General features: G+C 41.9%; 2 protein-coding genes, 1 long non-coding RNA gene and 2 other non-coding genes across 6 annotated transcripts in view; 3 read left to right on the top strand and 2 right to left on the bottom strand.

The window, feature by feature from the left end:
* LOC115579068 (uncharacterized) overlaps positions 1–26,912 on the top strand; it is a 42,702-nt gene that overhangs the window by 7,914 nt on the left and 7,876 nt on the right. The window lies entirely within an intron of this gene.
* On the bottom strand, positions 830–16,325 carry LOC115579027 (E3 ubiquitin-protein ligase RBBP6-like). Of its 2 annotated transcripts, none has more exons than XM_030412474.1 (20): positions 15,158–16,325; positions 14,568–14,667; positions 14,329–14,368; positions 11,671–11,712; positions 11,459–11,547; positions 10,450–10,546; positions 10,206–10,348; positions 9,853–10,025; positions 9,223–9,326; positions 8,724–9,127; positions 8,544–8,607; positions 8,120–8,177; positions 7,973–8,027; positions 6,768–7,094; positions 6,483–6,578; positions 4,690–6,334; positions 3,527–4,161; positions 3,317–3,387; positions 3,113–3,200; positions 830–2,941 (listed from the first exon to the last, which is right to left on the bottom strand). In XM_030412474.1, the coding sequence occupies exons 1-20, from the start codon at positions 15,321–15,323 to the stop codon at positions 1,957–1,959; spliced, it is 5,382 nt and encodes a 1,793-aa protein (XP_030268334.1). In that variant the 5' UTR covers positions 15,324–16,325; the 3' UTR covers positions 830–1,956. The 2 variants fall into 2 exon arrangements, with proteins under 2 accessions (XP_030268334.1, XP_030268343.1); XM_030412483.1 differs by having other exon boundaries at positions 3,113–3,197.
* Positions 16,752–16,833, top strand: trnal-aag (transfer RNA leucine (anticodon AAG)). The gene has a single exon. It is a non-coding gene; the product is annotated as a tRNA-Leu (tRNA).
* trnal-aag (transfer RNA leucine (anticodon AAG)) lies at positions 18,148–18,229 on the top strand. Its single transcript has one exon. It is a non-coding gene; the product is annotated as a tRNA-Leu (tRNA).
* On the bottom strand, positions 19,245–26,407 carry cacng3a (calcium channel, voltage-dependent, gamma subunit 3a). The gene is made up of 4 exons (XM_030412514.1): positions 26,172–26,407; positions 21,484–21,567; positions 21,242–21,382; positions 19,245–20,888 (listed from the first exon to the last, which is right to left on the bottom strand). Exons 1-4 carry the CDS (start codon positions 26,380–26,382, stop codon positions 20,344–20,346), a joined length of 981 nt encoding a protein of 326 aa, XP_030268374.1. The 5' UTR covers positions 26,383–26,407; the 3' UTR covers positions 19,245–20,343.

The raw sequence follows: 26,912 nt of genomic DNA, 5'->3' as shown, positions 1-26,912 counted from the left end.
CCATATAAAATACATCATGGTTTACTTTAACCACTTTAGTTAGCTCTTTTGTTGTGTTTTGAAGAAACTTGTCAGAAAATGACGACCAAGGCGTCCTTAAATGTCTTGTTTTGATCACAACCCAAAGATATTCAGTTTACTGTATGGGAGCAAAGAAACCAGAAAATTCTCACATTTAAGAAGCTACAAAATATAAGATTTTTGACTTTGTTCTTAAAAAAGAAAACACAACTCAAACTGGTTATATTTTTAAAAACCAGTTTGAGTAGTGTTTTCCTTTTTAAGTTGGCAATTAATGTAATTGTTAATTGATTTGTCATTGCATCGCTACATTTCAACAATTCAGGTTTGCATTGTTTTATCTGAAAATATATTTACATAATGTCGTGATCACCTTTTTACTAGAACACCATATAACCGTAAGCTTCTTTTAATCACTGGCACATTCATGTTATATAAAGTTCTTTATATAACAATGTGCATAAAGATTGTGACTAAGTGAATACCCCTCCTCCTCCTCCTCCCCTATTGTGGTCGCTTTAAAACGCAATCACATCTGAAAATCCCTCAGAGCCGGTGTTAGGTTTGTCCGTTCTGAGATAGTGTAGAAACATGATCCATTATCTCACTCCCTCTGTAGATAGAAAAGGATCATTTTAAAAAGGTAATATGAGCACAAAGATGCTTCTGGTGATTATACACTGAAGACATAATTATGGTTATTATATTCAATTTCTGCCAATAGAATCCCCCGAATCCTACACACATATGCACCTTTAATGATGCACTTAGAAGAGTTCAAACATCAAATAAAGTACAACTGAGACACTTTTCATGAGGTCAAAACATTTTAATTAAAAAAAAATAATAATGAACAACTTGTTTGTAAGAACACTAGTCATCCACTTCGTCCCATTTCTGTCACAGTTCACTTTCACACCACCACACACATTCACTCATTCAGATACTGTGAAAGACAACTACTGCACCTTTGGAGCAAAAACATGCAGACTGATTTGCAAATTTTTAATAAACACATCCTAGATTTATACAATCCAGTGCAGCACATACGCGTTAAGGTTTTAACATGAAAGGACCATACTGGTGATTTTGCAAGTTTTAACACATTAATTACAAATACTATGTTCATGTTTGGTGGGAAAGTCTTGCAAAGTTTTAACCTTGCTTGAAAGAAAAAATAAAAGAAAAAAAGGGAAATAACTGTTCTGGCATTAACTGACACAAATGGCTGAGTAAAAATTAGATTATCAACGTTGAAAATAGTTAGCAGTAACAGAAAGAATGAATGTTTTGTAGTAAATGTGCTGAAACATGCAAAGCTGCTAGTACAATCCTTCGAAAAGAGCATCCAATGGCCTTAGTAGCAATGAAGGTTATTCAGCATTTAAGCCATGAACAGCAAACAGGGATGTGAGCGAAATAAACAGGAAAAATGATCATTATGTGAAGCAACAGTTAATCTCTATATACAAATGAATCAGAGGCAGAGAAACAGCAATTCCTCCTCCACAAAGAAGCAATCACATCCCTGAGTACAGTGTTTGTTATTCCAATCATTTAGATTGACTGCTGTGTGATCAATTATCACCATAACGTTCTTTCTGGTCAGCTCAAGTTGATCACAATAGAGCGGGGCACAGCATCTCTCCAGAGTTTTTCCTCACCCAAAGTCACCAAACAGGCTCACATTGAACATAAAGATTCCTCAGCAGCGGTCACAATGCTGAGGACGACAGATACCGTCTACGTTTGAGGGAACTGCAGTGACATTAAGTTGTAGAAAAACAACCGGGCAGCCTGTCTTCAGTGTCACGGACAGTCAAAGACATGTTCATCCATTCCCTTTGAGTGGCATATGAAGCAGCATGCCAGTGTTAGCTGATATTTCTAGTTAAATCACTACGTCCTTATGAACAAAGCTGCAGTCTCAGCCTATTAGCATGGAGCCCCTTCCTCTGCCTTCTCCATCTTCTCCTCCTCTTCCACCGCATTTTTGTCTTTGTTCTTTTTGTGTTTCTTTTTCTTGTGTTTGTGCTTGTGCTCCTTTTGTTCCTTCTGTTCTCCCTTTTCTTGACTGCCATGCTTCTTGTGCTTTTTGTGTTTTTTGTGTTTCTTGTGTTTTTTCTTCTTCTTGTCTGCTGCTGTTCCTGAACCGCTGTGGTTGCTCTGGGTGGGGCTGTTGGATGGTTGGCTGTTAGACAGGCTGGGGCTGCCACTCCTCCCTCTCTCCAGCTCTGAGCCTTCCCCTTCGCTGTAGTCGGGCACAAAGGCCGCCTCGTCTGTCTCACGACCCAGGTCAGAACACAAACGCTGTCTCCTGGGCTCGGGGCCACGATTCTCCTCTCGTCCTCCACCAACTCTGCCTTCTGCTGCTCTCTCCTCCTTTCCTGTCCCTCCTCGCCCCTCCTCTCTTCCTCCTCCTCTCCCCTCCTCTCTTGCTGACGCTCTCCCTTCTTCTCTCACTCCTCTCCCCTCCTCCCTTACAAGTTTTGTTTTGGTTGGTTTATCAGAATTTGTCTGTGCCGTCCTGCCACCTTTACCCTCCTCCCTTGGAGCTCTCCCTTTCCTCTCCTCTCTAACTGCTCCTCTCCTCTCCTCCCTTGGGGCCTCCCAGCCTTCACTCCTGGCAGGTTTAGGTGCTTCAGGCTGTGCCTCTCTTCCTCTGCTCCTCTGCGGTACTGGTGAGGGCTCCTTGGGTGCAGTAAGTCCATTTTCCTGGCCTTCTTCATCATCTTCTCTCTCCCACTTTGAGCGAGGAGGAGGCTGAATGAGTGGCTCTTCTCTAGCCGGGCTGGTTACTGGACTTACACTCGGGCTGCGGGCACGGCTGTTCACAGGACTAGATGGAGGCTGCTCTGCGGTTTTGGAGGATTGACTCTTTTGGTCTTTATCTGAGTCCCGCTTTGTTTCTTGAGATGACCTTGTGTTGAGAAAAAGCAGACGTGTTTAAAAAATATTGCACTTGTTTAGCCTTGCATTCCTAAAACACCTTCAGATGTTTGGCATTTTAAAACAGAAATGATAAAAATTAAGAGATATTGTCGTTTTTCCATACAAATCACACCTAGTAACACAAGCACAAAAGACTCACCTGGTGGAGCTTGCGGTGTGGCTTGTCAGTGCCTTGCGACTGATCCTGGGTTTGCTCTTCACAACAGGTTCCTCGCCATCTTTCCCTGCTGGCAGAGAAGGAGGGCGCAGGAGGAAAGGGAACACATGTTTAATCAATGCTTAATTAGAGAGCACAAGACAAAAAGTTATCAACTCTTCACACACATACAGAGATTTAAATTACCTTCTCTGTGAGCAGCAGCTGGTTTCTCTCCTGAGGGGACACTCCTCTCGGTTCTGTCCTTGGACACACTCCTGGGAAATAAGAGAATATAATTACACGTTTTAACAACTGTGTTTACAGTTCTATTATATATATATGCTATATTATGCGTTTAGCCATGGATATGGATGGTGGTTTGTCAAGCAGCTGGGAAATGAACATAACCCTAACCTGTCAGATTTAGCAGCTCTTTCTGACCCCTCGCCTCTCTCCTTGGAGGATGTGCTTGGTTTCTCCTGATGGTCTGTCTGTTTCTTGGTGACAGCGGATTTCTCTCCGATGGTCATTTTATCCAGAGAGACAGACCTCCCTCCTGCACTTCCACTACTGGAGGTCTTTCGATCGGTCTTTGACGACCTCTCTCCTTCCGTGTCCCTCTCCACAGTTACTGCTACCTTCTGTGAGCCTGAGCCTGAGCCCGATGCCCTGTCCCTCTCTCGGTCAGACGTTGTGCCTCTGTCTCTTTCTCGGTCTGATCCAGAGGCTCGGTCTCGGTCTCGCTCTCTGTCCAGTCCAGAGCTTCTGCTCTGGTCTCTGTCTGAGCCTTGATGTCTTTCTCCAGCACTTCCTGGTCTCTCTCTGGAGACTCCCCTTTCAGCAGATGCAGACCGCTCCTTTCTTCCAGCACCTTCTGCTGTACTGCTGTGTCGGTCTCCTTCAGAGTTGTGAGCAGCAGATGAACGGTCTGATGTGGAGGTAGTCTTCTCAGGGCCTGATGATGCTCTGTCCGAGGGTGCGGTCTCAGTGCTGCCTTTTCTCCCCAGATCTCGATTCAACTTTATCTTCCTCTGGGTTGTTGGCTTCACCTGAATTTGGACAAACAGACACAAATTACATTAGAAGAGAGTTAAATCAGAGACACTCAACACTTTTATGGCATTATAGGTTCTGAAATGATAAGATGATTGTTGGTCATGATTATTCAACAGCAATTTTTATAGATGACAGTTTTAATATATTTTCACAATAAAAATGCTTGACCCCAGTGCCAGCTTCTCAAGTGAGTGCCATTCAAATGAAACACTAAAATTCAATTTATTGGGAAAGTTTACATATTTCAAGAGCTTGTTTTGTCTAACCAATAGTCCAAAAACCCAGATGTATTTAATTTACAACCAAAGGCAACCAAGAAAAACAGCAAATATTAGCAGGAACCAGCAAACTCATCACCTGAAACTCTAGTGATAACTTGGTAAATACAAGAAGACAATTTAGTGATTTTAAAATACATACTTGCAAAGGGCATCTCGTTAATGTCAAAAATGATCACACTACAAAATTAACGGATCAATACATCAGTAAATACCCTCTGTAAAATGTAAAGATTAGTCTACCTGTGTGTCTGTGGACTGCACATGCATCCGACCCAGCTGAAGGTCCATTAGAGGTCTGATGGGTCCTCGATCGGCTTCTCCACGGCCCATCTCACGAGTCCCTGGCAGGGGAAGAAGTCCAGGCCTGTCTGAAGAGGGTGGGAGTCTATGGAGCGGGGGCTGATGAGACATATGTGAGTGGGAGATGATATCACTTCCACCTCCTAACCCATCTAGTCTCCTCAACTTTCCAGGAGGAGGTCCAAGCAAGGAGCGACCCTCCTCTCCCATCCGCCTCCGACTGTCCACTGGGGAGGGAGGTCGATGGAGGAGCGGGAGTCCATGTTGATGGGGGAGGGGAAGGAGGCCACCACCCTGTGGGACATCTCTTCTTCCACGCATGTCGTGGCTTGATCGAGGGCCGTCATGAATAGAGGGATGATGCATAGAGAGGTTCTGTGAGGACAATGGAGGGGTCTTCAGCAGGGCAGGCCTCACAGAGGAGCTTTTACCCTTTTCTTTTTTAGGAGTAGTTACGCTGGGGGCATCTTCAGGTTTGGCTTTAATGGTCTTCAAAGGTTTAGCAACAGAAGAGGACGAGGAATCTTTCTTTTTGGTCACAACTCCTTCTCCAGTCTTCTTCTTCACTTTGTCACTCTTTATCTTAACGCTCTCCGTCTTAACTTTAGCTTTTACCTTTGAAGCCTTCTCTCTCTTGGTCTTGTCAGACTGTGTCTTTGATGTCGACTTGGTTGAGGGTTTAACAGGTGCTGCAGTGCTTTTAGAGGCTGGAGCTTTAGTGGTTGAGGCGCCAACTGGAGGCTTTGACGAGACGGGAGGCATTTTAATGGATGAAGGGATTTCATCCATTGGTTCATCTCTGACGGGCGTAGCATCACCTCTGTCCACCGACTGGTGTGACGGTTCTGGTTCCTCTCCGGTCTTCCTCCTTTTCACTTTCTTTGTCTTCAAGACTTTAGCGCTGGACTTGGAACCTGATGAGGAAGATGCTGGAGGATGGTGAGGTGGAGCACCTCTCTCTTCTCTCCCTCTTCTTCCTCTCCCTTGGGGGGAGTAATCTCTAGGTAATGAGGACATTCTATCCCTCTCTCTGTCTCTGCTGCCGCGACCTCTGTGATGCATTGGGGGAGGTTGGCCATCATAGTCTTTGTAGTACTTGTTGTACCAGTCGGCGTACTCCTTCTCCCACTGGCGCCTCTCTCTTTCCCAGCGTTCATGGCCACCAGGACTTGGACCCTTTAATTCATACGGCGGAAACTCCCTTGGAGGTGGTTTTCTTGGACCAGGGCTGCGGTTCCTGAAGCCAGGAGAGCGAGACCTTGACCTAGACCTGTAGGGTCCTGGTCCTTCTACTCCCTCCCAAGCTCCTCCCCGGTAGGCAGGAGGAGAGCGTGGTGAGCCAGAGCGCCGATACCCATAAGACCTTGAACGAGAACGGGACCTTGTCCGTGAGCGTCCATAACTACGTCCATTGCGCCTAGAATAAGGGGAGTGGGGATAAGACCGGCCATGGGAGCGGGAACGGGAGCGGGATCGACTGGGGGAATAAGAGTAGGACCTGGATCTCGATCTTGATCGAGACCTTGACCTGGATCTCGAACGAGAGTAAGAACGGCTGAATGGCGAGCGACTGTATGACCGGGACCTAGAGAAGAAAATAACAGACCCGAAGGAAACAAAGAGAGAAAGAAAGAAGATTATGCAAAAATGTAACACATGGCTTTGAGGATTATGCATATGTAATTATTGTAAGAACGAAAACCAATTTTGATATTGCTTCTTAATGAAGTTACCTGGAATAAGACGGTCTTCGTCTCTTTGGTGCATTTCTGTACTTCATAAGCTCTTTGTGGAAGTCTTTTGTAAATTCATCCAGTTTAGATGTAACTCTGTGGACACAAAGACAAAAACACTGAAACTTTTTAGGCTACTCCAGTGTGAAAATAAACGTTTTTACCTTACGGAAATTATAATGCTAATGCAAGGGATGTCAAGTTAAATTATTTACGTGTAAATCCAACATAGATGATCAGTAGTAATTGTAGTTTGAAGAACCAAAAGAAAAACAAATGACTCACTTGTCCTGTCGGTGGTGCCGCTGTCTGTAGAAATCTTCCTTAGAGAGGGGGGGCTGAGAGAGGGAGGGTGGAAGAGGGACAAGAGGTGGCTGGGAACCAGGAGTAACCCAAGGAGGGTTGAGCACTGGTGGTCCAGTCACATACAGAGGTTGGGGCTGGTAACTGACAGGAGGGGGGACAAGGCCAGGTCCAGAGGTGTACGGAGGGGGGTAAGGCTGCAGTGGGGGCGGGTACAAGGATGGTGCTGGAAACACGGGAGCAACAGGTGCAGGGGGTGGACCTGTCTGGAGGTGAGTGGAGGAGTGCTCTCCTCTCCCTCTGAAAGGCCTGGAACAAGGAAAGGGACAAAAGTCAATGTCTAGACTTGCATATTGCAGAGGCAGGCTCTGAGGGCTGGCTGTTGAAAAGCTGACGCCAAATGTGCATTGTAGAATCTTTGAATAATGCCTTGAATATCTGAAAAACGTGAAATATTTTAGGGGTTGAACTGAATTGGTGGCTTTAATTTATTGAAAGTTGCAACTGAAGAGTATCAAAAGGTCCTAAAAGTTGGATCAAGGATTCAAAATATACTTTATTAACTTTAATAAACTGCAATACAGGCTTGAATTTGTTACAAGAAGCAGGTGATGGAGTATGAAGAGATGTTACAGTGTGAATGGGTCAAATACTCTGAATAGGACTGAAAAGTTGAATAAATCTTATAATGTATCAAAGATGGAAAATATTTACACATTCAGATATAGTTTACAGCTTAAAGACTGAACGAAAAGTTAATAGTTGAAATAGGTAAAATGGGAAACTTTGGCCTGTGAATGTGCTAAAAGTATGAATAATAGGAAAATGGAATTGATATGAGTAGGTCCTAATCTTTGTGAATATTTCAAAGTTGAATAGCATTTCTATGAGAATGTGTGAAGGAGTGGGAAGAGTTTGAAAATGAATTTCAAAGAAAGTTGAATACTTTGAAATGTTTTAATGGGATTTGAAAAATGAATAAAACTTTGAATCTAGACAAATTGTGAAATACACCGAAGAGTGTCGACCATGAATGAGTTTTTAAGTTTTGAAATACTTGAAAAAGTGTATACAGGATTCTTTAACCTTCCATCTTTCAGGTTTGGAGTGAATAAGTTGAAAATGCCTTTAACTTTCACAACCAATAAATCACATTTACATCCCATATATATCCCACAGTCTCTTACCTGTCCCAGTGTCTGCCTCCCCCTCTGTTAGAGTGATGGGGCCGTGAATGGTGACCTAACAGAGCAGAAAGACAGTTTGTTAGTTGCTGAATGTCTTTCATGCAAGCTCAATTAATCTTCTTAAATAACCTGAATTAAACCTCTTACCTGAAGGATGATGTAGCCTTGGAGGTGGTGGGTGGCCAACAATATTCAAATGGTAATTCTGTGGGAGAAATCAGTGAAAAAAAGAAGTTCATCTTAATGCAATCAACAAAAGAAAAAAAATACAGCAGTCTAGAGGAAAAGGTGTTGATAATATTGGAACCAAATAAACAAAGATTTGATGGACCAATTGCAATTTTTTTAATCAACTCCAATTTTGGTTGAAAACATTCTTTCGATATACTATTATTAACAACACGCACACATTTTCTATCAGATAGGCTAAACTCTTAACATTTCTTCATAACTGAACCAGGTTACAGGAACTCCTCTGACGCTCACTCAAACACGTTTCAAAATAATTGACAGAGCTTTTTCAACAGGTAACATTCAGCAGTACATCCCACTTTGATTCTTGCTGACTCACCTGTGATCCACTTTCTGAGGTTCCAGATGATTCTGGAGTCACAGTAGGTTCTGGGTCTGTTTCACTGAAACACAACCATGCAAAAAATGACAAATTAAAAAAGACCCTTCACTTTAAACATCACATCTTGTCGTTGAGGTTTCATGTAGGTGTTCAGTCTGCATCTAAGACTAAACTTACCCTGGTGGCGGTGGTTCACCATGGCTGGTGGTCTGCATAGGGGAATGGTGTTCAACAACAGGTGGAGGGGCTGGTGAAGCAGCTTGTCCTTCAACAGCAGTTGCAGCAGCAACATGAGGAGGAGTAAGAGCAGCAGCAGGGGCAGGAGCAGGAGCAGCAGTAGTAGCAGCATCAGCGGCAGCAGCAGCAACAGCAGCAGGTGCAGGGATTGGGACCTGTGCTTGAGGGGTGGTAATGGGTGCACTTGTAGCGGGAGCTTGAGTGACATTGGCCATCAGTGGGTCCTGCTGTCTTGAGTGCAGATGCCTGACCAGTTGAGGGCGCGGTGGAGGTGGCGCTGCATTTTGGAGCTGCTTGCGCACACGTTTGGTGTATCCAGTTTCATTCTTAAAGTTGTTCACAGCCTGCATGAAGAAGAAAACAGATGTTGCATAATTATTTTTGCTTTCAGTTCAAGTAAAATGAACCAAACAATGCAACAAATCAATGATGGGCCTACCTGTCGAAGAAACTTGTTTGCAATGAGATTATCAGGTGAAACATCTGGTTGTTTGCATGTGAAGCAGATGTGCTCCTCTGAGTCCAACAAAGCGGTCCTGATACCTGAAAACAAACAATCCTTAATTAGACAAAAGTTCACATCTTATCTGTCTTCCATGATGAATTTGATGAAAATAACTCGTCTGGTGTGCATATACTTTAGAGGAACATTTCAAGGACAACTTCCAACAATATCCCAGTAGGCGTGAAATCACTCCAATACACTGTGGATCATAACAGCAAGAGAATTTTTCAACCATCAAAAATGAGAAATTCACCAACTACTCAAAATGCAACATGTCCTTGGGCTGCAGCGCTCTAGAGAGGCCACTTTTGGATAAATGGGTATTTGTGCAATTTCAACATTGGATTTGTCCCTAAACAACTGCTGATGGTTGGGCAAAATAAACACTTTAAAACAAATGTGGTGGGATCCAAATATACAAACACACACACCCACATATATATATATAAAGATATATATATAATTTTGGCTAAGTTTGTGCATGACTCTACCAGTCTTGAAATGCTCCTCTTTTTCAACATTCATGTAAATTGAGACTACCACACATTATGAGTAAGTACTTACAGTCATCGCAGTAACTGTTTCCACAGCACGGTATAACTACGGCATCAGTCATCAGGTCGTTGCAGATCGGACACAAGAGTTCATCTGGTATTGGGTCCGTTTCATCATCGCTTGATGATTGGTCATGAGGAACAAACGGAGGGCGCTCCTTCTTTCCTTGTGCATACGCCTCCCTGTATTAACACAGATTTGTTGTTTAACTTTGAGGACTATGTTGCCAGATAAAAGAAAGTAACAGCAGTATTTCTATGAGTGTGTGGGCAATAGGTCATGATAAAGACAAATCGGACACTATTTAATGGTCTATACAAGTATATTAATCTGTGTATTTGGTGTCCTGAGTTGACACATACGCATCTATAGCAGGTATGGCATATTCTCCAGTGCTGGTCAACATGGCTCCCTTGGTGCCTGGCTCTGCTTTCACCATGAAGCTCTGAGGAATGCCTTTACTAATCCTCACTTGCTTTGGACCCTCCACACTCTTATCTTGGACCTAAAAAGTTCAAAACAAAACAATTATCCAAAATGCAAACATTACTACCTTGTCACAATTTATACCACAAACTCTGAAAGCGACTGGTACATGATAATTACCATCAGTAAGGGACATTGCCGAATGTAGTGACCAGCCTTTCCACACCGAAAGCAGGTATAGTGAGCCGGTGGAGGTCCAACTGCCTTTTTGGAGTAACTACAAAGACAAATTTAATTCATTTTTTAAAATGGTACAGACAGGGTTCGTACACATTTTTCAAGGTCAAATTCAAGCACTTTTCAAGCACTTTTAAGGGTCATTTTCAAGATTTTCCAGCACCTTTTTGCTGGGGTAAAATACGTATCTACAGGAATATATATACTCATGATTTTTTCTTATCACAATTATGTACTTTGTATTATGCTGTAAACATCTAAAATTATGTTTCATAATAGCAAAAACTTCAGAAATTAATTATCCAGTCTGATCCCAATTTTGTGGAAGAGAGTTATAATGTCAAGCACTTTCAAGCACTTAAACTAAAATCCAAGTACTTTTCAGACCTTGAAAACACAACATTGAAATTCAAGCACTTTCAAGGATTTCAAGCACCCGTACGAACCCTGTACAGAGCTAGTGAATGTTTAGTACCAATTCAAATATCGAATGATTACTGGTAAAACTTGATGCATCAGACACGATTGTTTTTTTTTCTTCGCTGTGTGACTTCTTGCTACTTTTCAGAAAATTACAGTTGTTTAACATATCAGCATTTACAAAATGTTTGCTACTTTTAAAGGGGTTCTGCCACAAGAAACGCAACTGCGATGCACTGACAGTTGATTCATGTCTATCATGTTTCACTATCCAATTGGTCAAGCTATAAGGAACATAAACACAAAGCAGTGATTCCATTTTACCCAAGTTATGACTTACTAGCCACATGGTTTAGCCATGAAGATCATAAAAACACAACACAGTATTGCAAATTTTAATCCCTATCCATTTCACTAACCAGCTGTTGGAAGGTAGCTACTGCTGGGTCTCACAAAAACATCACAGGAATAGGGTTTTTAAATTAAATTTTCCCCAAACCCTAGTATAAGAACAAGGTGTGTTTATACTAACTGTATGGGGTCATATTCATGATTGGACTGTGACATCATGGCTTTAATCTTGTCCTCTTCTGATGCATTTGCGTCAACCAGGTTAGCAGTCTAAAACACATAATAGAGGGGGGGAAAAAAGAGAAAAGGTTGTCAACCGCACAAGAATAAAGCACAAATCTATTCAACTTAGATATTTTCTGAAAGTAGACCGGACATGTACAGAAACAGTACCTTGGCAAGTTGGGCAAGTGACATAGAAGGAGAAGAATCGGTCTGCAGGAGAATCAGAGTACAGATATTATAGAAGTTAACATAATAAGTAATAGACATACAGTGGAAGAGCAGAGCCCAGATAGTTCCCCACCACATCTGTGTCCAGTTACTTAGATTCTCCATCTAAGTCTTGACACCTCAATGAAAGCCTTTGTTGAGCACTTGAGGTGCATGAAAAAATGCCGGTATGCGAGTAAGCTTTTAAAACAAGACATGGTTTACTAGGCTGGCACATGATGTTCATCCCTCTGCTGACAGCACTGTGTCACAATGCACCAATAAAAACATTTTTTTTTAAATGTAATGTTGCACAAGCTTCATGTGGGGTAATACATAAGGTGACATTTAAAAGACAGGATCAGCAGTTTTAAATGTCCATTAATTAGCTCTATTTTACAAAGTGTCTATCTGTGCTAAAATCTACTCTCTTGCCAGGTGATATCAAAGTATTACAGCAAATATACCAAACGAAGCGTCCAAAAAGTAAACTGTTGCACTTGTCTCGAAAAAAACAAAATGATTTAAATGAAATGACAGTTATAATTTTAACTGTGCTGAAATCCTAAAGAGCTTGTTTAACTGCATGAAATTTAAAACACACGTCTACTCCAACTTCTCTTCCACATACACTCAAGTCAAAAAGTGCTGATATTCTGATGCTGCACTATGGTAATGTCCAAGAGCATCTACTTAAAGGCTTTAAACCTTCCTCGCTATTTGGCCTTTATCAGCACAATTAAAATGTACACTACCAGCCCATGCCCTGCAGAAGCTTCTCCTGCTATGGTAGAAAAGAGGGCGATTTTCTCAAAGGAAGACTTGACATTTAATTTTAGCATGCAGTTTCCCTCCACCAGGCTGCAGTGATTTAAGTTTTTGCCCGGGCTTGTCAAAAGAGGTTGTCATAGCTGTTAGAAATTCTCATCAAAACCAGCTCAAAACTGCTTTCTGGGAAACTAATGAGCCAGCAAGGCGTAATGCCAAGCTGTTTTAATAACAAAGCAAATGCTGTGACGTGTCAAATATGTAGGGCTGATAAGAAAAATGCTGTTTCTTTAAAAAAAAAAGTGCCCAATGAAGAAAATAAAATAGACGCTAACACGAGTTGTCAAGTGTTCCTTCAAACTGTTCCCTACACAGCCCCTAGCACGACTACAGACAGGGGTGAAAGCAAGTGGAGGGATGACTCTTTAAAAGCAGGTTGGGAGTCAATAAATCATTAGAACCAGGTCTTGTGCACGGACAAAGGAGAAAGAAACAAAATAGATAATATTTTACAACATCAAACAAAACGGCTGCTCTGCCTAATTTTTATGTTAATCTTCTTAAAGTACGCAAACAAACAAGCAGGATTGGTTTATCCAGCATGATATGCAGGGCTCGGAGGAAACACTGGGTATTGCAGAATGCTGTGGAGGGAACACACAGGGATCTGGTGCAAGCGGTTCTGACACTGAACCACTGATCAACTTTATTGACAGGTTCTGCAGCTTACAGCTTACAGGCCACACTACACCAGTATACTTCTCACTGCAGTAACCATGGAAGGCCTCCAAGATTGACAAGATATTTAGTTTACTGATGATGTGTCATAGTACTTTGTGATCATGTCACAACATTATACTTCAGTGGCCAAGCCACAGCATCTCACTTTTTAAAACTAGCTTCTTACTGATCCCCAAACAGTTGTAACAATACACTTTAAGCTAATACCTGCGTCTTTGTAAAACAGACACTTAGGAATCTGAATTAATTCAAAGCATTTAACTCACTAGGATGAAACCTGTGAGCCTTTAATGTTTAAGGGTTATGTGCAGTCCATACTCAGTGCAGAATAGAACATCTTCATGGTGAAATTGTACAGGACAAAACAATTGACATTGGCAAATGTTACTGAACAACAGATCTGAGTAATTTAAAGTTTAGCAGGAAAAGCTTTCAAAAATAAAAATGGCGAGTTTCTTCCACTCACAGCGTTAGTCTTGTAATCAAAGTTAATTACAATAAGTCCCAGCCACACTTAACTTCATTGGGTTCTTAAACCACATAATAAAATATTTTCACAGAAAATAAAATCACAATGAATTATAATACAAAAATACCATATTTTCCTTTTACAAACCCCTTAAAAATACATTTGTCTGGCCTGAAGCAGGCTACAAAACCATTTCATTATGAAATACAGTCATTAACAGTTAAAATGGTTTCTCAAAAAATTATAAACTGGCAACAGTTCAACAATGGGTCCCGTTCAGAACATTGAAAAACAATGGTTGCTAGTCTGTTGTTTCTCATCTCAGCCTCATCTCACTCAGCCACAGTTTAAAACTTTAATCTGCTAATTTCATAACAGAAACCCAGAGTTTTTAAGAGAGAAACAACAAACTATTTTAGCTGTGGTAACTTGGAAACCCTCCCAGAAAGACATCAAATGACATATAGAGGTTTAGATCTCAACACAAATGTAGCCAACACACAGTGAACAGAAGATACACACAACTCAATTATTGTTGACAGAATGTTCTCAAGAAAGGTGACTAAAGCCAGAAAGAGGGGGAGAGGGAGAGAGGTGAGAGGAGGAGGAGAGAGTGTTGATTTTGGGTTTGTTTTACATACGGGTCTAGAAGATCCCACCACAGCTGTGTCAGAACGATCTCTGCAGCAACAAACACAGAACAGAAAAAAAAACATTAGTTGTTGACAAATCTTGAGAGGCAAGTCAGGACCAAGTTTTCAATGATAGTCGTTTGTGACCAGACGCCCAATACAATACTATAACTACAGGAAATGTGGTGTGAACACAAAGGTTTTCAGTCATTATTCCAGTGATAAGTGTATACTTTAACTATACATACACAATGAACGTCCTGCCAGCAGGTTTCACTCCGCCAATCGGAGTGCGGCGGACGATCACGGACGAGTGTTTCGGGATGTGGGCTTCATCATCTGTGTACTCTGCAAAACAAGACAGGCAAAGACTTAGAAAACAAGGAACATGGTGACATCTAAACAATGTTACAAACATCTGTTCAAAATAATACGTCTTATTTGTGAAAACTTTGTGGCCTCAAATTATAAGATTTACATTAATACATCTCATCTCCATCACATTAGATGCAAGTTCTTTTTGATTTAACAAGGGCAGAAGGGTTGTTGTGGAAACCATCGGATAATGTCAACTGATACAGACCCTACTGTTATACTCTTGCCATTTAAAAAAAAAAATCAGTTACACTGGGTGGTTGGTTCTCGCAATATTAAACTGCAATGTAATGGGAGGTAATATCATATTCTCTATACATTAAATATTTAGACAGATTCATTTGAATCTATCATGAGTACAAGTCCTGCATGTACAGTATGTATACGTGTTACTCTAAAAAAAAAAAAACAATGACTGACAAGTATGTCAAACACTTGTGTAAGGCGTCAGCTGACAACATACCTTCTCGAGTCTGCGCATTGGTGATCTGCAGGTCGCAGTCTGTGGCCTTGAGGCGCTCTCGGCCCATAATCTGCCTTTTAAGCTCGCTGAGGGTGATATGCAGCCCATCGAAAGTGACTGTGTTGTAGTCCAGTTTGGAAGAAAACTTATAGTGAACACACGACATTTTTACAGGTCTAAGCACTTAACTCAATCAAGCACAAGGAAAAAAAAACACAGGCCTGGTATGATAATAAAATAAAACAGCGTCAACACTGAACACAGGGGGCTAAATCTGGTGACTTTAATAGGTAAACCTTCTTTATATTCGCTGAAACAGTGGACAAAGAAAGGGCTCAAATAAGGAAGGGATCAGCTCGCAGATGACGACACAGTTCTTGTTATTGCCAAAGAAAAATCGAGGTTTGAGGCCAGCGCGCCATTGAGCGGCGCAGTGTGCCTCGGCAGTTCTTTAAAGTCCGATAAAACACAACAGGGTGCCACCAAATCCAAGACAGTCCATGCAGCACACTGTAAATCTATCACATGGATGTTAATGAGGCCAGGTCCTTCGTGTTTTGTCCTTGGTGGAAAGCCCGGGCCGCCGCGCTACAAGCCGCTCGTGTAGCTACCAGCGGGCCTGGGGTTTCCAGAGCATCAGTCCGTGTGGGTAATGTTTTCCCTCTTTGAAACAGTTCTTACTTTCAAGTCAAGACAAAACACTACCGAGCTCCACAAAAAGTCCTCAAACTGGATGGGGGCTTCCGCACCGAGTCCAAAAGTCGCTGTTAGACCTCAAAAAGATTATTCTGATATCGAAGTCTACCGTGTGAATGTTAAATTAGCTGGTTAGCTAATGCCAAGGCTAACATGCTAGACCTCGAGATTAGCTAACGTTGCCTCGACACTCAACACAGTATGAAAACACTTGCCAAACAAAAGCTAACAGCTAATGGTTAACGGTGCTATGCTAACAATGTTGTCTCAATGAATCTCAAAATATCCGGCGGTTACGCAATTAAGACGCAAAGATTCCTCTTCCGTGCACGGTCGTCTTCCATAAAGAAACGCTGAAAATTAAGTATCCACATTAATCTTCAATTTAAATCCATAAAATCCATTTCGGATGTCCAAGCTTCTTCACCTCCTCGCTGTTTCATCAAAATGGCGTCGCACGGAAACGGATGTTCTCAGGCTTCTTCCAAAGAGTACACATGAAGTCAAGAGGCTTCACTTCGGTCCAACAAACAAACAAATAATGGTATGAAGGCTAGTAAGTTCAGCATACGTAAGATTCGCATTTCTGTTAATTTACCCGATTTGTCTTAATTCGCAGAAACTAGACTCCATAGTAGTAGGTGCTGTTTAACAGATACCAAGTACCCACTGCAATTACATTACATTGTGCTGGCGATATCAGGTAAATGGGTTCGAAGTAGATGTGAATTATCTTGTCTTCCTTGTGTTCTTTGAACGTTCCTTTGCATTGTTATGGATCCGTCTATCTAGGTCATTAACGGTTGGAAACGACATAAAACACTCCACTCCACTTTATCATACAGGTTGTTCCTCTTGACCTCATTGACTGAAATTAAGAGGATGTTAAAGGCACACAGGTAGCGTGGCCGAGCGGTCTAAGGCGCTGGATTAAGGCTCCAGTCTCTTCGGAGGCGTGGGTTCGAATCCCACCGCTGCCAGGATTTTGATAGTGTCGATTATAGAATAATGTCAATTCATTAGGAGAACCTTCGCTCCAATTGGACGTCCTTTCTGTGCTTATTGATTGCATTGGGGTAGGAAAAAATGTCGAAATGAAGAACTTGTAATAGTTCACTTGATAGCATCCTTATGCTTTTGCCAGTTTATGTCTTGTGAGGACACTACGGAAAAATATGATTATTAGACAGCAAATAAGAAAAAATTAAATCAAACCTACTCTAATATTATTCATTCAAACAGCTACACGTTTCAGAGAATACTACAAGAGGAAAAGCAAAACAAATGTCCGAACAAAAGACAGAAAGCTCCTTCATGACCTTATGATGGGTTTTGCCTTTTATCTCATATGTTTTCATAAAGTCCATTTAATACTCAAGTCACACCAAGTGGAACTAGTTGTCTTCAACGTTATACCAGAGGTCCAAAGCACTGGGTTAAGGCTTCAGTCTATCTTGTGGGTTCTAATTTGACCACTTCCAGTAATTTGACAACCTGTGCCTTAAGAACAATAACCTGAGATCATAGATGCAAGTAAAAGCACCAGTGTAGCCCAGGACTCATGCAGCAGCATACACTGTAATACAGCGCATCGTCAGCTATACTTTCCTCCGTAAACACACCGACCTCTTCGGCTCATAGCTGTGTCTCTAGGGAGAGTGTAGAAGCTGAGTTCTGCTTTTCCTGTTTTCTGTAGCCCAGAGACACTCTGATAGAAACGAGCGACTCCAATGGAGAAGTATAAGTGAAGAATAGGATATATACACATAAATGTACACTCATTGACCTCAGGGTGTGGCTGTAACAATCAAGTTTGTGTTTTTGAAGTTATCTTGTAAACAGCTTTTTGAGTCAACTTTCATAACAAATATCAGATGAATGAGATGTGAAAAGGCTTCTAAAGCTATAAAGCACACCTCTTTGCATCTTATCTCAGTTATATAGAGCATTTTGGTATCCCTCAGCTCACTGTTTTCGTTTTACAGCCTGACCAACTGGCTGCTTTGGTCCATTTTCACTGCTTTCATGAACTATTGGTGAAAAAAATAAAACAATTTTATATATATATATATATATATATATATATATATATATGTGACACATTGGGCTCTGGGAAAGTGTGGTTGTGTGTGTGTGTGTGTGTGTGTGTGTGTGTGTGTGTGTTTTTGATGTCCTACAGGATTTTTGCCTCATATCTCTCTTGGACGTCACTCTTATATCCCACAAAAAAGTAAAATGTATTCAGTACTCCATCTATACAGACTGGGATTTGGTGTTTTCTTGTGTTTACCACAGGTAGCGTGGCCGAGCGGTCTAAGGCGCTGGATTAAGGCTCCAGTCTCTTCGGGTGCGTGGGTTCGAATCCCACCGCTGCCAGGATTTTGATAAGAACCTGAGATCAAATATGCAAGTGTTGTAATCTGCTCCAGAATCCAAGTATCCTCCTCTGGACAAGAAAGAAATCGGAATAAAAACTATTCTTTCATAAAGACAATCTCAAAACTGATTAAAAATGTTTATCTGTGCATTGGATGAAATCTACTAAATCTATCACCCTCTCTGCAGCTCATCTCAGGAGTATCATTTTTCCTTTCTTTTTTGGCAGAAATCTGCCTCCATGTTGGATTTAGTACATACAAACTATACAAATGTACTTCAATCAATTGGTTTCGCTAACTTTCTTCCTTTATTTATATGTCTTGATATACCAGCGCACCCTGTTAGGCTTTATGTTGGTGTTAGCAAGACACTGCCTCAAGGTAGATGGGAAGAATCTTGATCTCTTAACAGGGAAATGTGATAACAGAAAGTTGCCCTGGCATCTGGCCCTGAAAGCAGCTGCTCCTGCTGCAGTGGAGAGTAAACTGTGGCATAAGAAGTAAACGTTGACCAGTTTGAAATGATTGCTTGAAGCTGTGACATGGTTTGTGCAGTTGGTCTTGCAACTATAATAACGTGTGATGTCAAATGGTTTTCATTGTCTGGTTTGATTGTGTGTGACGGCTGCCTTGAATGTCCGTCTGAATGATGCTGTTGCCTTAGTAACGCATCAGGCTGCTCAGTCTGCCGTTGAAGGTCGGTGAAGCTGTTCACAGTGTCCTGTCATCATCTCTAACGGGGCTTATTCATGCTTGTTCACACACACACACACACACATACAGGCCAATATATGTGTCACTACAGGGGGTATCACTTATTTTGGATAAATTGTTTATATATCTGTACTTGGCTCGCACATTTGCTGCTGTTCCCACTTATGCGAGGACAGATATTTGAATATTCTCTCCCACTTTTCTCTTCTACTCACAGACACCTGAGATGTGCAGCACAAAAGCTACCGACGCTCCACCTTGAACCGCACATATTTCCCTCCAAAGCCCATTTTGCGTCAATTTATAAGCTTTATTTGATGTAAACAGAGACTCGGTGACATAACCATGAGGGCAGAACCTTTTGTTACACTTATGCTCACATGCTTACGCAATACACACTCAGACACACCAGCAGACACAGTGAGAGACAGTTAGAGAGGGTCCTAATGCATTTAATGGGTTTTCGATCTTTGGGCCTACGTCCACAAAAAGCAGGACAGTGACAGGGCGTAGTTAGAGTTGCGTCACTCCCAGATAATGTGTATGTGTGTCTCGTATTCGATACTTTCTCATTTTCACGAAAACAGCTCCTCCTTTCTGTCTCTCTCTGCACGACAGTCTGTCTCATACGCACATTCCTATTACTGTACGCACTCATTCACACACACACACACACACACACTACAGATATATGGTAGATATAGCTACTGTAATAGCAAAACAGAATGACATACAGAGCACAGACATACCAGAGCGCAAAATTGGTTCTTGTTTGCTCAGTTATCTTCTCCACAGAGTTTTACAACAGTACGTAGTCAGCATCATTTTATGCAAAATATTCTCGGATTCCAGCTTCCCGAACACAAGGTTTTGCTTAGTTTGTTGAGCTTCTGATTCAATAATTTAAAGGGTGGGATTTGGACAAAACAAGAGATTCGAGAGATGACACGTTGAGTTCTGGGAGACGTTGATCACCACCTCGGCCAAGGAGGTTATGTTTCCAGCTGTGTCTGTTTGTTGGTTGGTTGGTTGGATTACACAAAAATTACAGAACAAAGTGCCACAAAGCTCGGAGGATGGGTCTTTATGCCATTCATTCTCTGCTTCCACCTTTCCAAACACAAGGTTTTGCTTCATTTATGCCATTTAAATTGTATATCTCTGGGTGCTGGACTCTGGGTCAGACCAAACAAGCAATTTGGAGATGACACGTCGGGCTCTGGGAAAGTGTGGTTGTAATTTCTTCAGTATTTTTCACATTTCGTTCACAGATTAGGCGATGCAGCTCTATTCCAGTCCTCTCCCCCTACAGTCTTTCCTTCTTCTTTACCATAAAAAGAGAGAGAGTTTCCTTTTATTCAAGTTCCTGGCTGTACATGTCCGTCCTCCTGCTCCCTCTCAGACAGGCGTGGTCCTTCTGTTGGCAGCGCAGTTTCCGGGCAGCATCTCTGTGTTGTTGTGAGCAGCCGCAGTCGTCAAATCGTCCACCGCCATGTCGATCTTCCCGTCTTTGAGAGGCGACGCCAACGCGTAGAGCATGAACTCTGACCCCACTGTCACTGGTGTTGGCAAACCTGCCATGGCTTTGGACTCAGCCGAGATGGACGGCTCTCGGTCTCTCACCCGAAAGGAGTCCCCCGTGCTGTGGTTGCTCCTGTAACTGTACCGGCGGCTGCGGTTCTGGTAGTAGCGGTTGCGGTAGTAGGACGAGCTGCGCGAGATGGGCGGCTTTATGAGGGACGGCCGGCCTTTGGTGCGCAGCTGCCGGTGTTTCTCTATGAACACGTGGACCGCCAGCACGCCCACCATCTCAGCCAGCACGAAGGACAGAGCTCCGAAATAAAACGACCAGCCGTAGGAGTAGCTCTTCTTGTTGTCGCTCTGGCTGGGGTCACCTGAGTTGGCTGATATGTACACGATGATGCCAATAATGTTGCTGAGACCTGGAAGAGTTTAGAGGGAAAGAGAGAGTCAGTGGTGGAAGGTAACTTTAATTTTTATTTTTTTTTAAAAAACACTGGTCATTGTAGTCTTTGGGCCTATAATAGATCTTTTAAGATAACTTTGCTTCACCATCATCATCTTTTTGTCCACAGGAGCCACCAGAATCAACAAAATGAAACTTCCTTGTGATAGCTTTAAGCACCATTTTCCATCTCTGTATTTTTACAGTGATGCTTCGTACTTTTACCTCAATAAAGGATCTGAATTCTCCCTCCACCACTGTTTATGTTCAGGGGAATGATGAATACAGTAGTTTGGGTGCATGCGCATTCGATTTGTGCTTGTTTCTGACCTGCAGAGACAAAGAGTATGCCCGCGCTGAGGATGACGTTGTAGCGTGACTTGTAGAACTCGCTGGCAGCGACACACACCCCTCCAAGAAACAGTAACCCCACACTGAGGATGGGGAAGAGGCTGGAGGCTCGCACCGCCCCTGAGAGGAGGAGAGGGAGAGCATGAGGGGGCACGCGTGGCATTAGAATACCTGAGATTGGGACTGAAGTTGACACACGTCACACGTTTTGTTTTACCCACGTAGTAAATACTCTGCAGCATCCTGCTCATAGTCAGCGTCTTCAGCGAAGTGATCGATGTCTTTGCAAACGCCTCGAAACGTCCCTAATAAAGAATAAAAAATAAACATAAATAAAGAGAAAAGACATCACAGCACATTTGATAACATCAGTTATCAACACAGTGACCTCTCTGTCACTCTGCGCTGAATCGTGACATGACAAACATCCTGGATAATGTGGAGAAGTCACAGTGTCTTTGACCCGCTACACTTCACATGCTCTCTCTAACAGTGACTTGCATAACGCTAAATGTGATGCCTACCATCTAATGGGCTGTACTGTATTGATTGTTCTGCTTTTATGCAATTCAATTCCAACAACGATAGATAATATTTTGAGAAAATTTGCAGCGGATACTGGGTACATCAACATATCGGACTGAAGCAGAGAGAAGACTCAGAGTAAAAATAATATTTGTGGAGGAAGTTGTCGCCTCTCTTGTGTTCTGGACATGTTGGAGAAAAAACTGGCAGGTTTATTTCGGTCAGTAGTTCCAAACCTGTCTGCCTTGAAATGAAACGATGGCTTCTTGTGACCCACGAACGTCCTCAGGAGTTAGTCCAAGGACTGATTATCCGTCTCAGATAGTTTAACAGTTGTAGAAAGTAGTCAAAGTGTCCAGAATATGGAACAAACATACAGACATTTGAAAAAAAGTCAAAAAGATAACTTTTTAAAATGACATTTTTTAATGTTGTTTGTATGTTCTTGCCTCTCTCACCCTTTAAATCATCACAAGACCCTTCAGTTCTCTTCTCTCCTCTTCTACTTCTGACAGGTGAACCTAACTTAGATCATTCAGCCCGGCAGAGGCTAGCTTTGGCATTAGTGTCATCGAATTCTAAGGTCACTAAGTTGAAAATTCTTGAATTATCTTCTCACCAACATGTCGATGGAGAGCAGGGTGAAGATTTATAGTCCTCAGATATTTCTGGAGCTTCACAGCAGCATCCTCTTAAACCCCTGAAGCAGATGGGGATGTGTTTTAAACATTCACAAACAGTTGGAAAATAAAATCCAACCAACAAGCATCCAGCTCATCTGACTCATGTTGTATTCATGTCTCCAGATATCCTAAATTTTTAAAAAGCTGTTTTTTAAAACCTGTGCTCAAGCTCTTGCACACACTTGAGACCATATGCGCTCCAATGCTTTTCGCTTCGCAGGTGCAGTGAAGATTTTGGCTTTAAAAAGATAATTTGGTTTGATTTCAAAGCTCTCAAAGCCGCGTCTTGAATTACATCACAAGCTGTATAGTGCTGTTTTACATTAGTTTACTAAACGTTAGTTTATCTACTAGAGTAGATAATGACTGAATTGTTATATTTTGGAGTGAACTTAACCTCTAACCAAACTCCATGCTCCACTGTAGAACTAAACCATTGTTCAGGACCAGGCAGTAAGGAGTTATCAGCAGGTTAAGCAGTGAAGTTATTCCAATGGTAAACTACACTTTGATTTAAATTGATGTAATTTGTTGAGCTACATTCGCATTATGCTAAAGTTTGTGTTGCTGAATGCAGTTTTGTCTTCATAACATACTTAATTGTCCACAAATATGTCGTAGCCTTCACAGACAATCAGAGGGGAGCCTGAGCTGGAAATCTGAGCCTGAAATGGTGCTAATTCTGTGTTTTTCATGCAAGTGCGTGCTGGTACTTGTGCATATATTCATCTGTATCTCCTGACTGCATTTGACAGCCACCCCACCTATCTCTGTGTCAGCTGTTATTTGGGGGAAGCCTTTTTCTCTCGGATCTTTACAAATGTAAGACACAGAAATGTAAAGCGTAAACTAAACTGGAACGGGAAATAACTCCTGGCCGTGTATGTTGGCGAGAATCCAAAACCATTAAAACCCAAACACCCTCTACAATCACAACCTGTGCGAGTTCTGGTGTATTCTAACTGTGATCCTGTGAGGAATTCAACACTCAGCTGCACTCGTGTTTCCTGCTCTCTCTAACCTTTGGCCCAGCAGCAGCGCTGCCACTCAACATCTGCTCACACAGAGATATATTGATAAATTTGTCCCTATGTGCGGCACCGATTGACCGGTATTGATGATGTGACTCGGGTCACCATGGTTACCAGAACAAGACTCATTCAGGGCACTCCAACCGGGCTACAGTGAAGCGGTCGGAGAGAAGAGCTTTTATTCAAACTGTTGTCAGGATACAAAGAGAGACGAGCGTTGCGTTTGTTTGGCACCGTTTTCCTTTTTTCTCTCCTTCCTGTTTTCTGAACACTTTCACGATGCAGCACATTTGTCTGCCAGCTTTCTTTTTTTTTTACCTTTTCCTTTTTATTCAAATTGTTACTTTGAGGGACAATTTTCTTCTGGCTCGATAAGAAAAAAAAACAAAAAAACCCAACACTGTGCAAGATAACAATTTTGTCTCATTATGCGGGCCTGTCTGTAGCGCTGCTGTTTAGAAATGGCTCACGACCGCACGTCAGCCTGTTGTCTTTGTTTATACTCATGTATTTTAATTCTGCATGGTGTCTTTGTTATTCCCGTCACGTCACCACTGGTGTTGTCATTATGCGCTGATAACGAATAAATTCTTCCCATTAAAAAAATCATATAATTATTTATTGCACATTAATACACAGACAGCCTGCAGCTTTCCATCTGTCTGTCTGTCTGTCTGTGGACACACACACACACACACACACACACACACACACACACACACACACACACTGGGCTGTTGATGGATTGATGTCCTCTGCATGCCTTGTTACCTCTCCATTAAAACCTTTTTGGAGATGGGTTAGCAGCAGCAGTGGAGGGAGGGAGGGGCTGAGAGAGATGAAGGTGAGGGAGAAATACGAGAGAGGAACATTTCCATTTCATTCAAAGAAAATTAGCAAAGCAAACAGAAGATACCGGGCAGAGATAGAGGGTTGTTGTTAAAGGGCGATGAATAATTGAACATGTCATTTCCATCCATCAAATCATCCGGGACTTTTAACTCCTCTCCCTCCCTTTCATGGATTTCATCACCAATCTAAATCAAACTGCAAATTCATCTGAGCCAAAAAAAAAATGCATTTTGAAATTACATTTGGCTAAAAAGGTTGTTTAATTGAAGTGGTTAAGGTCAATTTCAAGATAAAATATTATGAAACACACACCTGCCTCAGTGTCAGCTCAGCCGAGTCCGTACCACTGATTTTAAAAAGCTTTTAAAAACACACGTCTATTTAACATCCCTGTTGTGTTTTTGTCATTTTTCTCTTACTTATGTTTTCCTTCTTTTTGTTAACATCTCCTGAATGTGTAATGTTTTGTGGTACAATGTATTATGCAGTGTTAGAAAAAGTACCCACAAGTTTTACTTCAGTGAAAGTAAAGATATTATGTTGGTTAATGTGAAGGTCACTAATACGTATAGTTCTTTATGTGTCTTTATTTAATGTGCTCAACTATCAAAAGTGATATTTCTGGCAGTGCATCTAACGTATCAAAGTACAGGTAAAAGCTAATTACACTTATTTTATCAGATCTGAAATTCTGCATTTTGTTTTTATGGGAAATCTTTTTTTTCTGTACTTTGGCTCTGAAGCAGCGAGTAATCTGCAAAGAAACTAAAGTTTGTTATAATGGAATTGGAATTATAATGTAGCAGAAAATAGAAATCCTGTACCTGAAAATTGTACTTAATTAGAGTTAATGAGTAAATGTACCTAGTTACATTCCATCACTGATATCATGCACGCTATTGACGCACTTTGTACTTTTAACACATTTGCAGTAAATTTACATTTCTTATGAACTTCATTGAACACCTTAAAACAGTTTGTGTGCTAAATATGGAGGAGAGCTTCAAGTACTCGAGTACTGTCCTGAAGTAAATCTACTCTACCTGAGTACACCGTTCAACAAGAGTATTTCACACTTCACCACTCCACAACACACTTACTCAAGTACTGAACTCAAGTAAGTACAGTGTTGAGTTTCAAGGTTCTACTAAACCTAAGTTTACCATAGAAGTGCTTCAGGAATGTACACAATATCAGTGATGGTATGTACCTGAGTATATTTACTCCACTACTCTAATTAAGTAGAATTTTTAGGTACTTTAGTTGAGTATTTCAATTTTCTGCTACACTAAACTTCCACTCTACTACATCTTGGAGTCAAATATTTTACTTTTTACTCCACTACTCCATTTATTGAAGACTTTAGTTACTTTGCAGATTACATGCTGCATCGGAGCCAAAGCAGAGCATTATTTAATATACTTCATCGGCAATCGGACAAAAAAATAACAAATATTCTGACAATCTGAAAAATGATTTCTGATGTCTGATCCGATGACTGGTCAGGTACACTGCACAGTATACTGTATATACTTACATCAATTACTTTTAATTGTACTTACCAATCAGGTGAGTAAAAGTCTTAAAGTATTTGATGTTTAATGTACAAAGTATCAAAAGTTCTAACTCAGTGACTTTACTTTTCCTACAGTATGGTGTATTTAAACTTTTTAAGTATTCAGTATATAACAATAACAATGATGTGTTTAATGTCTGTGAGTCCTCTCAGCTGTAGCAGGCAGTGCAGAGGTGTAAACACTGTAAACAGCTGTGACACTACAGACCACCACATTTACAGACAGTAGTTGTAACTGGTACCCTCGGTGCAGCAGGTCCTCCACAGACCCGAGTGGGTCAGGACCTCCTCGTTCTTGCGGACGGTCTCGTTGTCGTTCTGGCTCTTGGAGCGGCACATCCCGCGGGAGTACAGCCAGTAGTCCGTGCCCACCGCGATGGTCATGAGGCTGAAGGCGCAGAAAGCCCCCGCTGTGGTCAGCAGCATCATCACACCCCGGTTACACAGCCTCATGTCGGCCCGGCCGCCTCCTCCTCCTCCTCCCCCTCCTCCTCCTCCTCTTCCTCCTCCTCCTCCACACTGAGGAGTCCTCCAGTGGACAGCGGGGTTCAGACCCGGTCAGAAACTTTTCACCCCTGGAGTTTTTATCTGTGAAGGAAACATCTTCTGCAGCCGGCGCTGGACTCGTGTGGCTGGACGGCCGAGCAGGCTCCAGGACGGGTCATCGTTCCCTAAACTGCACGCACAGGATCTGATCCACTGAGTTATGACGGCGGGATGAAGAACAACAGTCCAGAGAGAAGTGGGGAGAAAAAAAAATCATAAAAGTCTAAACAAAAAGAGGTAGAGAGAAAAAAAACAGCGCCAGCAGCTCCTCTGACACTTTGTAGTTTGTAGCTGAACTCTGCAGGGAGCTGACTGCAGGGTAACCCCGCCCCCTGTGTGTGTGTGTGTGTGTGTGTGTGTGTGTGTATGTGTGTGTGTGTGTGTGTGTGTGTGTGTGTGTTCCTGTCATTGAGCATATACGATCTGGAAAACATGTA

This window comes from Sparus aurata, chromosome 1 (assembly GCF_900880675.1).
Source record: "Sparus aurata chromosome 1, fSpaAur1.1, whole genome shotgun sequence".
NCBI classification, from domain to species: domain Eukaryota; kingdom Metazoa; phylum Chordata; class Actinopteri; order Spariformes; family Sparidae; genus Sparus; species Sparus aurata.
This window is presented reverse-complemented; position numbering and strand designations above follow the sequence as displayed.

Coding starts and splice junctions, on each gene's coding strand:
- LOC115579027 (XM_030412474.1), bottom strand. CDS start 15,323: ATGTCGTGTGTTCACTATAAGTTTTCTTCCAAACTGGACTACAACACA. Junction 9,128..9,222: donor CAAACAAGTTTCTTCGACAG/GTAGGCCCATCA, acceptor TTCTTCATGCAG/GCTGTGAACAACTTTAAGAA. Junction 3,201..3,316: donor AGCTGCTGCTCACAGAGAAG/GTAATTTAAATC, acceptor CTTCTCTGCCAG/CAGGGAAAGATGGCGAGGAA.
- cacng3a (XM_030412514.1), bottom strand. CDS start 26,382: ATGAGGCTGTGTAACCGGGGTGTGATGATGCTGCTGACCACAGCGGGG. Junction 21,568..26,171: donor GAGGACCTGCTGCACCGAGG/GTACCAGTTACA, acceptor ATTCTTTATTAG/GGACGTTTCGAGGCGTTTGC. Junction 20,889..21,241: donor CATACTCTTTGTCTCTGCAG/GTCAGAAACAAG, acceptor AAACTCTTCCAG/GTCTCAGCAACATTATTGGC.